We start from the raw sequence: 14565 nt of genomic DNA on the forward strand, positions 1-14565 counted from the left end.
TTTGCATACATGATCACAGTAACAGTTTATGAATACTGATTGTTGGGGTTAGTCAAACAGATTTTTATCATTTTTAGTTTAAGAACTAGTATGTTTAAAAACTCAAGAAATTAAACTAGCCAGGTTTCTTCAAATAAAATTGATGTACTGAAAACTGGCTTAGCCATGATCATTGGCACCTGACTGCTGTGTAATTATTTTTTCATAAGAATTAGAAACTACTAATAACTAATTATTTTACATTATAAGTTCTTTAAAACATTTCTCAAACAAAATTTTTCGTTCATAAAAGCACAGAAGTCAATATCAGAGTGTATAGAGCTGCATTTTTGCTTTGTGGATTTATTGCCTTTATCATAAGAAAGTACAATTAAATCAAATTTCCAGACTGTGTGTGGGCCCAGATAGTTAAATGAAACATTTTTATGATAAGGAAAACATGAAGTCATACAAAACTTCTCTGAACATAGAATACCATCAAAAGAAAAAGGCTATTATATAAATCTACTTCGGATTTATTGGGTTTTTATTGTTGTTTCTCATTTTTCTGTTTACCAAAATTATCCAATATTATAGTGTACAGAGCCAGGTTTTTTTCTTGATTTAAGTATATACAAATACCAGTGAACTAAAACTATAATCCTTGCTAGAAAAGTCTGTTGTCACAGGTCAGCTTTGTTAATGCTTTTGTGAAAGAAATATACGTTCCTTTCTACTCAGTCTGGACAAGCTGAAGCAAATGGATCAGTGTTTAGGGGTTTTTTTTGTTTGTTTCTTTGCCTACCCCTCACCCCCACCACCGGGTATTTAACCCAGGGGAACATGATGCTCAGCACACTGTCTAGCACAGAACTATCTCACCAACCCCATGAAATCCTTATTTTAAATATAGATAGCTAAGAGGCAGCACATATTGATATGTTTAATATTACCACAGAAGACAAGATTTCTTAGACTTCACTTTCTTGTGAAAAATTTGCAATTATCGGGAGGATAATAGTATTTACAAACAGTGAAATGTGCCCAGTAGTGTTAATAAAAAGGTGACTAATGTGCCGCAGAACTTTTTCTCACAGTTCAAAATTAGTAACAGTCTACTAGGATTGTTACACAGCAAAAGCAGTAATTGATTTTAATTTAAGATGCTTTGTATTAAAAGCTCAAATTCTTGTTTGTAAAGAAGAAAGTTTAATTTACCTGTTGACATGTCTCTATAAATTTGGGGAGAGGATATTGGAAACTATTAAAATAAACATATATTAACTATTAACCCTTTTGCAGAAATTCTAGGTGTGTTTAACAGGTGAGTTAGATGAGAAGAGCCTCCCACAGAGAGGGTTCCTGTCCCTGTGTTAGCCCTGACCTTCAGGTGTCACACTGGACTACACCTGTGGCTTCAGCTCTGATGCACTTTTCCCTGAGACTTAGGCTTAGAATTATATAGTAACTCCAAAAGCAGACTGGAATTTATGGCAGAATTTGCTGTTCTTATGTAATATGTATGTTGTGTAATACTGTGCTGAAAGCATTGAGCTAATTATCAAATTTATTTCAGTGTCTTATGTCATTTTCCTTGGGCTGTTTTAGTTTTGATTAGAGAAGTGGCAGTAAAAAAGAAATATCTAAATTTCATGAACTTCAAATTTTAGCTTCAAGATATATGTTTTTTATCTAAGGCTATCCATAAAATCATACAATTTTAGATCAGAAAAACATACAGAAAATTATTTTTAGTAAAATCTTTATAATTTCTCCATATCTGTCCAGCACACTTACTGGAATGAATATAGTTACTGAAAACTTGATTAACACTTTTTACACAACCTCTTTTTACTACATTTGGGTCCTAATGTTCAGAAATAGTAGGAAACCTCTGTAGAATCATATACCCTTTGTATGTAGAATCTGTATTTTTATGTTAAAGACACCTTGCCTTTCTGAAGCAGTTCTGGAAGTCCTCTTTCATGAGTGTCTTTAGTTGTACTGTCATGGCCACTGCAGTGTCATGAATTGACTCAAAACATTTACTCTTCATGATCATTTGACTCTGGGGAAGAGCCAGATGTCACGCAGTGCCAGACATGGTGCATACCGTGGATGAAGATGAGCTGTGATATTTTCATGAGCCTGCGTCTCAATTGGATGGCACTCAGCAGCTGCGTTCGTATTATTTTTTTGGTCACACCTTATAAAGACATTTCTCCACCTCCAGAACTGATGCAGAAAGTGGCAAAAATGATTCAGATTAAGTGTTTGAAGCAAGGGGAATGTTTTCAGGGGATTAATGTGTTGTTGGAGTGTGTGTCTTGATCTGCCCTTGTACTGTGTGCAAAACAGTAGTAGGTTAATCAGCAATAATTCAAATGCTAAAAGTTAAATTGTTTTTGTTAGTTTTGCTAGTTTGTTATTAGTTTTGCTAGTTTCTGTTAGTTCCATACTCAGAGACTTACAGTTTCCATTGCAGTATTTGAGTTGGGCTTTTCTTTTTCTCATTGATCTAAACTTTTTTTTCTCCCAAATATTAAGTACTCAGTTAGGTCTTACAAAAACTTTAATGTAAGATATCATTATATAAAAATCAGATAAAGTGAATGTTCCTGATTATGTTGTCAAATTTTCATTTAAAAATTATGATGGCAAAATAAATTAGCCAAATAATTTCATTTTGCTTTATTATTGTGGTAAATGAATATAAATTGTATTGAAGATAATTTCTTTTATTAGCATAGAACTTTCATGTATTGGAGGTCCATATTAACACATATTAAAGGATATAATGATTTTGAACATACTGGACTTTAAGGAGAACGATTCAAGTCATCTTATGAAAGAGCTAACAGAAGTCTAAACATAATGAAGTCTTGGTAATTAGTTCTGTTTTGGAGCATGTTCAGAAAAATAGATAAGCTTTTCCATATTTCTTCACCCAAAATCAGGTGATAGTGTTCCCACAATATTTGAGAATTTAGACTGGTTTCATAGGCTTTAGGGTTTATAAGAATTCAGAATATTTATTTTAAAATAATGTATATGATTATTAACTGCTTAATAAGGGAAGATGATCTAAATCAATGTTCATTATAGCAGCCGTCAGCCACATATGGCTGTTGATTAAGGTAAAATTAAATATTCAATTCCTCAGATGTGCTGTCCCCATTTCAGGCTTTCAGTGGTCGTGGGATGAGTTCGTTGCAATATGGAGATTTGCACTAGTGGGGCAAATTGCTCACTTTGATGGGTCATCTTCTGTTCTGGGGAAGGTCCCCTGGATAAGAGCATGCAGTTATGAGAAAATGCCTGTCTCCATATCATTGGATCATTTTTAAAAACCAGCTATCACACAGATCATGATCTGTTTATCCCTTTTTTATCCAAAGGTGGTACTTCTTTGTACCTTTTCTCAGTAATTATCAGAAAGTCTGCACTTTCTTGCTACACAGGGATAGCTTCAGTATCAATCACAGGAAAATGCATTAATATCAGGACCAGTTAAAGAAAATTTCACAAAGATAGATTCTCTCTGTCCTGCCTGAATGATTTGTTTAGTTTAGACATATGGGGAACCCTAAATTCAGTATGGTACCATTCTCTGCTTAGAGTTCTTGAGGTTGGTCTTGCTCTTTACTTGGTTTACGAGGTGAAATATGCCAAAGATCACTGTGTGGTTGCTGTTGAAGAGTAATAGTAAATATTCACCATTTTTAAAAGTCACTTTGGGTTGGGTGGGATGAGGACATTGAAGATACTGATATGAGCTTGTTCTTTTCTACTAGACTTCATAGATAGTGATAAAAGTGAGGTACCGGATTTTCATTATTATTCAATTTAGGATTGCCTATTCATCAGGTACTCACATTTTCTCTTACTACCATTCTTCAACAGAAAAATATAAGTGCCTAAGAAAAATAGGTGGTCCCGTTACAACTGCCAGGAGCCTGGCTTTCTGAAATGGAGATGAGAATTCTAAAGAAAATTTCTGTCTACCACAGTTTAATAAAACATCCTAAAGTACTTAATTGTACTTTTGCTGTTCTTTTTAAAACAGTTTGACTCCTGGTAGATTTTAATCATTGTAAAGCATACGTATTCCTTTCTCTTAATTTTAAGATTGTCTGTTGTGATACAAAATCATCCTTGAGATTTAAATATATGATTAGATCATTAACTAGAAGAAAAAACAAAAAACCTTAGCCATCTATGTGCAGGTGATCAGATGACATAAGCAGTCTGGTTTTAATTTGTGGCCAGTACTGATTGTAACTAGGAAGGGACTTGCTCTTTTTGAGGAATTGGCTCACTATTTCCCTACATCTGGAGTTAATAAACTCTTCAAGACCACATCAGTTGCACTTTGCCGCAAGAAGTCTTTGATCTGAAAAATAGAGACTGGCAAAGCGGCTGCTTCACAGCGTTGCATCTGTGTCTTTGCGGGCTTTGGTTAGGATACCACATGTAGTTAGAAATGCTATTCGTGGGGCCACTATGAGACCATATATTTGAAAATATTTTTATTATGAAAATTTTGAAATTGTATTAGAACATAAATGATACAGTACTAGAATTTTTACCATTTTTATTTATAGGAGATAATCTTTATTTTTTTATTTTTATTATTTGAATGCCAAGTACATGTGTTAGAAAAGAAGAAAATTATGAAATATCCTCATATCTTTCCTTGAGGAATTAAAAATAAAAGAATAAAACCAAAAACAAATAGAAGAAAAGAATAAAGATCAAAAAACACAATCCCTTATCAAACTGCCAACATCATTTTTCATAAAGATTCACAGTTTGATTCTTACATTTCTGTAAAAACTAGAAAACACTCAGAGTAGTCTAAACAACTTTGATAAAAGAAAAAAATTAGAGCTCCAACCGGGAGGTAGCCTTTGTAACACCTTTTTATTTTTGACACTTATTTACAGAGACTGTCATTAAAAACAAATTTTCTTACAGGACTTTCATTTAGCTTCAGATTTTACAAGAAAGTGGACAAGGGTCTTCTGCTTTGTGTGGTTGTCTTGGAGTCCTTGCTATCCTTAACAACTGTCAACTAATGATTATGCCATCAAATTTTTTCTTTAGCAGCAGTATGTAAATCAGTAAAGTCAAGTGTGGTCCCTCACTTTCTTTTGTAATTGCAAACATTTGAAAATTCAAGAGCATAAGTCCTGTGGTGATATACAGTGAGCTGAGTAGGATAAAAGATAAACAAATCTGCAAATTATATAGAAATTTAAACTGACAAGTTATGCAGAGTTTTTGCATGAAATGATCTGTCAGAACTGCTTTTTCCTAATTATCAAATGTGCGACTTATATGTTATTTCAGCCTATAACCTAAATAGAATTAAAGAATTTCATTTTATACTTTCCAAAGAAGAGCAATGTGTATAGTAAATACACACTTGTGATAAAAAGCATGTGTTATGATGCTGTCTTCTGAATTTGATTTGCTTTGGTATTTTCTAGCTAAGTCTATGGATTTACTTACTCTTTGTATGCAGTTTTAGCCTAGTTTGGGAAAATTTATATAAAAAGAGGGCAAAGGACATCTAGTTATGGTTGAGATTCAAGCTAAAATTTGATTGAAAGAAAATAGTCTAAATAGTTTCCTTTCCTGAAAGCTCTGTCTACCTATCAACCTATCTAATACATTTTAATTTATTTAATTCTAACATCTTTTTATGAAATAGCTTTAAAGTAGAACGGTTTGTTTAATATATATAATGAACAAACTTTTATCTGCCATATGCCCTATCTAGTGTCCTTCCGGATAATTCTTAGGAATATATGTTATCTTGACCCAAATTTCTCAGGTACCACAGATAATGTGTTTTTGCATCTGGGATATGAAAGGTAGGAAACAAAACTGAATGCCAGTCCCTTCAAAAGTCATACTTGTGGGGGCTGGGGATTTAGCTCAGCGGCATAAGCGCCTGCCTTACAAGCAGGCAGTCGTGAGTTCCATCCCTGGTACTGATAAAAACGAAAAAGACAAAAAAAAAAAAAAAAAAAAACAAAAGTCATACTTGTGCTAGAATATCAAGCCTACCAGGAAGAGTAACAAGAAGTCTCTAAACCTTCTGTTTGGGAAAAGCTGTGAATATGTAAAGTCCTGTCACACAAAAACGCTAAGGAACAACATTTGAAGACTAATAGGGGCTGTATTTATTTGACAGCATTACTGCTTCTGTTGACTAACGCAAAGATGATACTGTGAGATCATTCTTACTGCTTACTTCGTACAGAGGCGGCTCTGCTCTTCCATCAAGCCCCAGACTTGTAGTTCTGTTAGCACCATCTTCCATGAGGATACTGAGTCTCAAGCAGATTAGGGGGATTTGCCAGAGGTCTTTACAGATAGCTGATGAATATGTAATTGATAGTTTGTGTAAGTAAAACGGGTTCCCATTTTAATCTTAGTGTGCTTTTAACATTTTTGGTACTATTCATACTATTTACAAGAATATGCTTAGGATAAAAATCACAAATCACATGAAAGAGTATAAAATAAAAGTCCTTCACAATTCTAAATCTAGGGATGTAACTATTTTTCAGTTACCTTGTGCGTAATTGCAGAAATTTTGTTCAAACAATCAAAAATATGATTTTTACACATGCTTCCATAATTTTAATGTTACTTTCAGTTAAGTAAACACTTAAAGATTTTTATTTTGCAATGAAGTTTAACGGATGTACCCTTACACTAAAAACAAATGATTTTATAAACTGTTCCCTGTAGCTTTTCTTTCTCGTATTCCTGTGTCCTTGTTTACTTTTACAAACAGTACATGACTTTAAATGTTGTTTTCCTTCTTGGTTTTAGAAGTTAGAATGGTATGATTATGTTTTAATCATTATGTTTTGATCATTGGTGCCTGTTAAGTTTAAAATGCAAATGTTGATAATTTGCTAATTCAAAATGTTCATAGTTTAAAGCAAAAGTTTACAAAAGGGCATTAACACTGCTTTTAAAAATTTAAGTTAGATTTCTCTTAAAGTAGCCCCAGACGTTAAAAAATTTAAACTCCTTGGCAGAATTGGTTTTAATATATCTGTTAATGCTTTTAAGTTGAAGAAGTTAGTAATCATGTTGTGCCTCTCACAGTTACTTTAATAGTAACAAAAGATGGCAACCTTTTATCTAATTCATTTTGTTTCTTTGATAAAATACTGTGACAGGAAAAAGAATGTATTTCATTATCCCACATTTTATACCTTATTGTCTATTCTAAGGACGTTTGTTAGCCTAGTCAGATTTGTTGTTGTTGTTCTTGTTGTTGTTTGAGACAGAGTTTTTCTGTGTAGTCCAGGCTGCCTTTACACTCGCTATGTAGCCCAGGCTGGCCTGGAATTCATGGCAATACTACTGCTTCAGCCTCCTGAATGCTGGGATTATAGACCTGCACCACTATTCCCAGCTGGTTTAGTCAGATTTTTAATCATAATCCAGTGTGAAATTTGTGCTTTGTTATCCAAATGAACACTTAAAGACTTTATCTACCTGGTGTAATTTCACATCAACATATAATTTCATGGCTATTTGGAATATTTTTCCTAGTAATCCACTAAAATGCAACATGTAGTTAGTAAACAAATTTAACCTTCTGGGGCTGGGGATTTAGCTCAGCGGCATAAGCGCCTGCCTTGCAAGCAGGCAGTCATGAGTTCGATCCCTGGTACTGATAAAAACGAAAAGGACAAAAAAAAAGTGTAAAAAAAAATTTAACCTTCTTTATATGGATTCAGGCAGTATCCTTTGTATTTATGGTAGGCCTTTGTATGTATGGGTTACATGGGATTTCTAGGTACTTTGTAATGTAAATAATAATATACTCATTTCATTTTAAATTAAATTTCCTGTTTAATTTTAAGGTGTATGCTCCATCCCCAAATTCAGATGACTTCAACCGTGAATCTCCTAGTTATCCATCTCCTAAGCCACCAACCAGTATGTTTGCTAGCACTTTCTTTATGCAAGGTGAGTACTGCCAAACAACCGTCAGTATGACTGCAGTCACCTGTGTGCTAGCCCATATTTTAAAGTATGAGGAAAGAAAATAATTATACAAATAACTTTGCATTATCTAGGTATTTCAGGGCAGAAGTAACTTAAAATTTAACTGTATAGGTTTTTACTGCTATTTACTGCTTACTGTGAATTAATTGGGTTATCATGTAAACTATTGAAGTACCTGTCGATTACTGATTGAATTTATACAGAATGAGTAAAGCTGTTCTGGCTTTTTTAGATTTTAAAAATCTGAAAGCTGTTAACGACCCTGATTTTTCATTTAAATTACAGATTCATGTCAACTTAGAATTACTAATACAAACGAAGAGTGAATATCATGGAACAGAGTCAGAGTTGTTAAAAGAGAAAAAATGTTGCATTTCTTGTAATATATGACTAGCAAATCATTTTATGTAGTCTCCTATGGTTTGGAATTATGAAAAGCATATGATATAGGAGTAATAAATTATTATATAAATGGTTTTCTGACTTTACACTATGAATGAAGTCACATTTCATTTGAAGGCTGACTATAATGTGCCCATTATCAATTACTTAAGTTTAATATTAAGAACATTGGGGCTGGGGATTTAGCTCAGTGGCATAAGCGCCTGCCTTGCAAGCAGGCAGTCGTGAGTTCGATCCCTGGTACCGATAAAAACGAAAATGACGACAAAAAAAAAAAAAAAAAATATTAAGAACATTGTTTATTCCAAAGATTCAAAATGTCAGAAAGAATGTACTTTGCTTATAAGAGATTAAGAACTTCTTTGGTATATTTTTAGGTATGCCATTTAACCAAAAATTAAGTCCAACCAATCCTCAAATTTGAAAATTTTATTGTCTTCCATAGATAGAATTTGTATCATCTGAGGATTTTTAGGCTGACCTACCTTTATAGTTTGGATTACATTTTTTATAAAGTCTATTCTTCCCTTTTACATAGTAATTTTATTTTATTTATTTATTTTGATACCAGGGATCAAACTCACAACGTAGTGCTTGCCAGGCAGGTGCTTATGCTACTGAACTAAATCCCCAGCCCAACATGGTAATTTTATAGTTTGGAGAGAAGAAAACTGAATAGGAAATTAAGTTGAAAGAGGGAGGAAAAATATCTGGAAGGTGTCCTTTGAATTTTTATAAGCATCATCAGAAATTTTAAAATTAGCTAAGAAAAATTTTCTATTTCTTTTTCTTAGATGGGACCCACAATTCTTCTGACCTTTGGAGTTCATCAAATGGGATGAGCCAGCCTGGTTTTGGTGGAATTCTGGGGACCTCTGCTTCCCACATGTCTCAGTCCAGTAGTTATGGCAGCCTTCACTCCCATGACCGCTTGGTAGGCAACCGCACATGCCAAGGTGCAGCCACTCTTTGCCCTTACATGGGTGTTCTTTGATATTCCAAATAGGAAGCTTGGTTCTGCCAAAATTCCTCAAGTTGGAAGTATTTCTAGACCTATGACATTTACCAAAAGCAAATGATAGTACTAGCAGCTTTTAGCTGCTAACTTACAATGCTCTTTTGACCTGTTAAAGTCATTACCCAGTCAGAGGTATGTTTAACACAGTGTGCCTCCATCTCCTGTTCTAGAGTTACCCTCCACACTCAGTCTCACCGACAGACATGAGCACAAGTCTTCCCCCAATGTCCAGCTTCCACCGTGGTAACACCAGCAGCTCCCCATACATTGCTGCCTCCCACACTCCTCCTGTCAATGGATCAGACAGCATTCTGGGTGAGCCTTTTGGTTTATAAAACTTTCTAAAACCTAATTTAGGGATTTTTCAATGAACCCCTTTCTTTCTTTTTAAGTTTTAGTTTAAAAATGAAGAGTTGAGTTTGGTAGTGCACATCTATAATCCCAGCACTTGGAAAGCTGAGGCAGGTGGATCACTGGGTGGTCAAGGCCAACCTAGGCTATATAGTGAGTTCAAGGCCAGCTTGAATCACATAGCACATCTTGTCTCCAAAGAGCAAAAAAAGAAACAACAAAAAAAAAAGAAGTTTTTGTTAATAAAGAAATTAAGAAATACAGCTTTAACTTGTGAAATATAATACAGAATATTTCCTATTTGCTGTGACAAACCAATAATAACAATAGTGATCACCTGTAGAATAATGGCATTGTGCTAAGAATATATTCTTTCCTGCTGAAAGTGACTTATTTCCCTCCTTGAAATATCCAGGAACCAGAGGGAATGCTGCTGGAAGCTCACAGACAGGTGATGCACTTGGAAAGGCGTTGGCATCTGTGAGTATTGATTTTCCATGTTCTGGTGCATCGTCTGACTGCTAAATGCAGTGGTTAGACTTTGTGTTACAAAGGGTGTAGTTAAAACTACTCACTTACTACTCTTGTACAGTTGTTCTTAGTTTATAGTGATGTGTACCCTGAGGTTAACTCATAAAAATACCTTTCCATCGCACCACAAGGACATCCCACTTGCTTCAGTTTAAATATCCATCTTTAAGATACAGGTGAAAGAAAGAGAAATTTGGGTGTCTTTGAAATTTAAAGAACAAATGACTGAGATCCATGATTAAGTGTGTTTGTTTTAAACAATACTTAATTCGACTCGTTAAAATAAATCAGATAGTATCAGGAGAGACAGCGCAGTCATTCTTCTGATCTAGAGAATGAGATACCTAAGAGTTTTTCCAAAATGGAGAATGTCTTATGTGAATTTTTTAAAAGAAAAAAACCATCTGCTGCAACTGAGTCATTCAAAACTGGGGAATGAGACTTTTTTTAAAAAGCCAGATTCATTGAAGAACTCAGTCTAAAATGAATAAAACTGATTCAGAAGATTTTGTAGTATTTTTTAAAAATATCTTCTTAAACAACTAGTTTATATCAGTCAGGAAATTAGTGACAGAGCAGTGTTACATTTTAATATCTTAAATCTTGAAATGCTAGAATTAAATTCTTTTAGAACGCTGAAACTAGAAAGGATATCACTGATCAGTAACCTTAAAGACTTCAAGTCTAATCATTCAAACAAAGCATTGCTAGAAGTCCCACGGATTTGCATATTAGTTGCTGTTTGTGGTGAAGGTACAGCACTTTAACATGCTAGTGATAGGAGCCAACATAATGACATAAACCTTCTAGATATTGTTTATGTAAATAAACCTTTCCTTATATCCATGAACAGACTTCTTGAGAAATGAAAGCAAGTCAAATTCATCTGCTTCCTAGTGGAGCCTCACACCAAAGAGGAGCTTAGTAAATGTTTGTTGAATTCAGTCTTGGAACATATGTAATAATAGTGATGATAATAAAAGACCCACAAAATTTATTAGCTATAATTTGAATAGTTTCTAGGTGCTTGACACTGTGCTAAGTTTTGATGTTCCCTGTTTAATCCTCAAGAAAACCCTGTATGGTTGGCGTTGTTACCCTGTGTTATAGATGAGGCAATCAGGTTTAAAGAGTTTAAGTAACTTGAGCTCAGGAAGATTAAGTAGCTTGCTCTGGGACTCACAAAGCTAGTAAGGGTAATATTGCTGTGCATGAGAACCCTGACCTCATTAGTTTGAGACACTGTGTGTGTCCAGGAACTGCAGTGCCGCAGTGATGTGTCATACAGAAGTGTAGATGGGGATCAAAGAGGATTGTCCCACTGTCTTCCGAATTTATTTCTATTGAAGAAAACCTCTTATTTAGGAAGAAAATTATTAGTGTACATAGTTAAATCCTGGGGATTTCTAGGGATTTGAGTGGCTTGCAGTATTCCTTATGCTGATTCTGGAGATGTCCACTAACAAGTGTGAGTCTACTCTCATGTAAGAGGATAAATGACATTTGAACTTTTATTGTTAGGTAACCTTTTATAGAATATGCAGTTCAGGGGTTTTGTTTTGCTTTCCCTCATAGGCCATCTGTTTGAGAAAAACTTGTATAAAGACTTCAGCATATAGACAGGCAAGAGTCTGTGGTGTCCTTGCTGGCCTTCAGGCTCTGTTTGGTTGCCCTTTAAGTCCTCAGATATCTTGCCATATTCTGAACGCACACTAGCCCAAGAAGGTTGGCATTTCTGGGAAAAGAAAATCCAAATTCACTCTGCATGGAAGCCAAGGAAGAAATGTTTAATCTAGTTAGTGGGTGGGCTCTAGTTGTCATGGAAACTCAGCAGTGTCATCCTGTGTTGTTGGAGGCAGGAGCTGCTAGGTCATTCCATAAATCATTTCTGTCATAGCTAACAGTGATGCATTCCATCTGCTCTATCACTGCATGCCATAGTCTGTAGGTTTCATATCCCTTCCCTTAGTCTGTCTCTAGCTCCCCAATTCAGACACCTCCCCAAATTCTGTTACAGACTCACATTCACTTAAATGTGTGTTCAGTGCTCTATATATGATGAAAAAAAAAAAACATATTACATTGTTTTGGGATAGGAAGGATAGAAGAGATAAGAAGGACCCAAATGAGGATTATATTTAGTGTCTGACATACATACCAGAATTTCACATTAAGTGTTACAGATCTTTGGAAATGCTGGCCATGAATATTTGAAATTTTAAGTTGTTCAGAATGCAACATTTTCAAAATAGCATTTAGCTTTAGGTGGGAAAACACTGTGTGTTATCATTAGAAGTTAATTCTGGTTCTCCAGTTGTCTGATATCTGCTTTAGGTCTTTCATGTGTGAAACATTAGAGGGTACAACCTTTGTTCTACAGTTTAGGTATTAAAGAGCACACAAAATACTGTGTGATTAAACATGTAAGGCCAGATAATACATTTGCAAAGGTTCTTTTATTTTAGGTTTAAGCCTGGATAATTGTGGTCTTAATCTCAGGGTAGCAAGAAAAAGAATTGTACATGAAAGTATTTACACAAAGTTCCCAAAGCCCTATGGATTATGCATTAGTTTAGATAATAAACTAGGGTAGATGGGAGGAAAGGAAAATCTGTGTATTCGTGCCATTTCTAATGTGTTTCCCTGAACATTTGCCAGACAATAACCCTTTAAGATTGTGCCCATGGAGAGTTCTATAGAGGAAGAAACATCTGGTTTATTTCAGTGCCTAATACCATATCAAAACACTCAGTCTTTAATTTAAAGGAGATCAAACAAGGGGACTGTTTAACTTTGTTGATTATATCAGACTTCTTTGTGATAATTTATGTTTTGATTTCTACCTCAGAGCAAGGGGGTGCGCGCGCTCGCGTGTGTGTGTGTGTGTGTGTGTGTGTGTGTGTGTGTGTGTGTGTTATCTGGATGGTTAAATGGTCAGTAGTCTGTAACAAAAGAAAATTCATGGAAGTTGACGCTTAAAAGTAATTCATGAGATAAGTTTCTTTGTTCTTTAGACTCAGTAACATTAACATAACAAAGATTAAATGAAATGTGCACTGTAGTGTTTTAAAAATTGAACTCATAGTTCCAGGCTGGGCTTTGGAGCTCTCCATTGTTCCTTTTTGTTTGAGGCCCTTTTCATTAGCTTCTGGCTTATTGGCGCCCTGCTGGTTGGAATGGACCATGACTGATAGGAGGAGGAGCCTCATTTGTTGTAGTAAAATAAGGCCTATTACTGCATGAGCCTGGCAGAAGGTGTTGGGAGTTATTCCTCATTGATCATTTAGCAGGAGGGAACGTGGACTGCTTGACCAATGAGTTCTTAGTTTGTGTTCATGCTCTGCTCTGCACCAAGTCACCCCATGCCTGTTTTTAAGTTACTGGCTGCTTTTTTTCTCCCCCTCAAACATTAATGTTGGAGTTTTAAGGCCAAAAAATACAAAAAGAAATTTTGTTTGTTTGTTTGTTTGTTTTATTGGTACCAGGGATCGAACTCACGACCGCCTGTTTGCAAGGCAGGTACTTATACCACTGAACTAAATCCTCAGCCCAGCAATATATTTTTGATGTAAAATGTTCTTTGCCAAACAAAGTTTGATGTTTAAAATTTCTTACAGTAACATAACAATTTCTATGAAATAAATATAATTTATTTGTAATTTCCTAACAGTAAATTTACAGAGATTGAGTTTAGTGAAATAATTGGCAATCCAAAAGATTGTGCTTTTTTAATGTTGTGTTTGTCTTCCTATCCCTCCATAACCATTCTTTCTATGGAAGTAAAAGGGGTAAGGGAGACCTCTGTAACTTGCTGGGCTATCTGTAAGTTAAGAAAATGTATTGCAAATGTAAAGTACAACAAGCAAATGTGATGGGTGAGCAGAATAAAATGCCTTTTTATTGCACAGATTGAGGAAAAGTACAAGAAATAGGTTTTTGTACTTGATACAGTTTTGGTACTTCTTTTTGCACAGTGGTTTTTTTGTTTTATTGTATTTTTTTTTCTTTCTTTTTGAAACAGGGTCTCTCTATGCAGTTCAGACTGGCCTTGAGCTCACTTTGTAGCCTAGGCTGGTCTAGAACTCGCAACGATCCTCCTGCCTCAGCCTCCCCAGTGCTGGGATTACAGGCATGAGCCACCATACCTGGCTGCACAGTGGTTTTTAAAAAGTTTATACCCATTTACACAAAGGACTACAATATTCTGCTAAGTCATTAAATGGTAGTAATCTTAGATTATT

The 14565-nt window shown here is 34.9% G+C and overlaps 1 protein-coding gene across 10 annotated transcripts in view; it reads left to right on the forward strand.

Annotated features, from left to right (window-relative positions):
- Tcf12 (transcription factor 12) overlaps positions 1-14565 on the forward strand; it is a 338120-nt gene that overhangs the window by 288297 nt on the left and 35258 nt on the right. For all 10 annotated transcript variants that reach the window (XM_063254263.1, XM_063254265.1, XM_063254268.1 and 7 more), the window contains 4 exons: positions 7878-7983; positions 9219-9358; positions 9613-9757; positions 10209-10273. In XM_063254263.1, coding sequence (XP_063110333.1) covers positions 7878-7983; positions 9219-9358; positions 9613-9757; positions 10209-10273 — 456 coding nt within the window. The remainder of the gene's footprint in view (positions 1-7877; positions 7984-9218; positions 9359-9612; positions 9758-10208; positions 10274-14565) is intronic.

The sequence above is a fragment of the Cavia porcellus genome, unplaced genomic scaffold, assembly GCF_034190915.1.
Source record: "Cavia porcellus strain 051 isolate PalLab524CR breed Dunkin Hartley unplaced genomic scaffold, mCavPor4.1 scaffold_8, whole genome shotgun sequence".
NCBI lineage: Eukaryota > Metazoa > Chordata > Mammalia > Rodentia > Caviidae > Cavia > Cavia porcellus.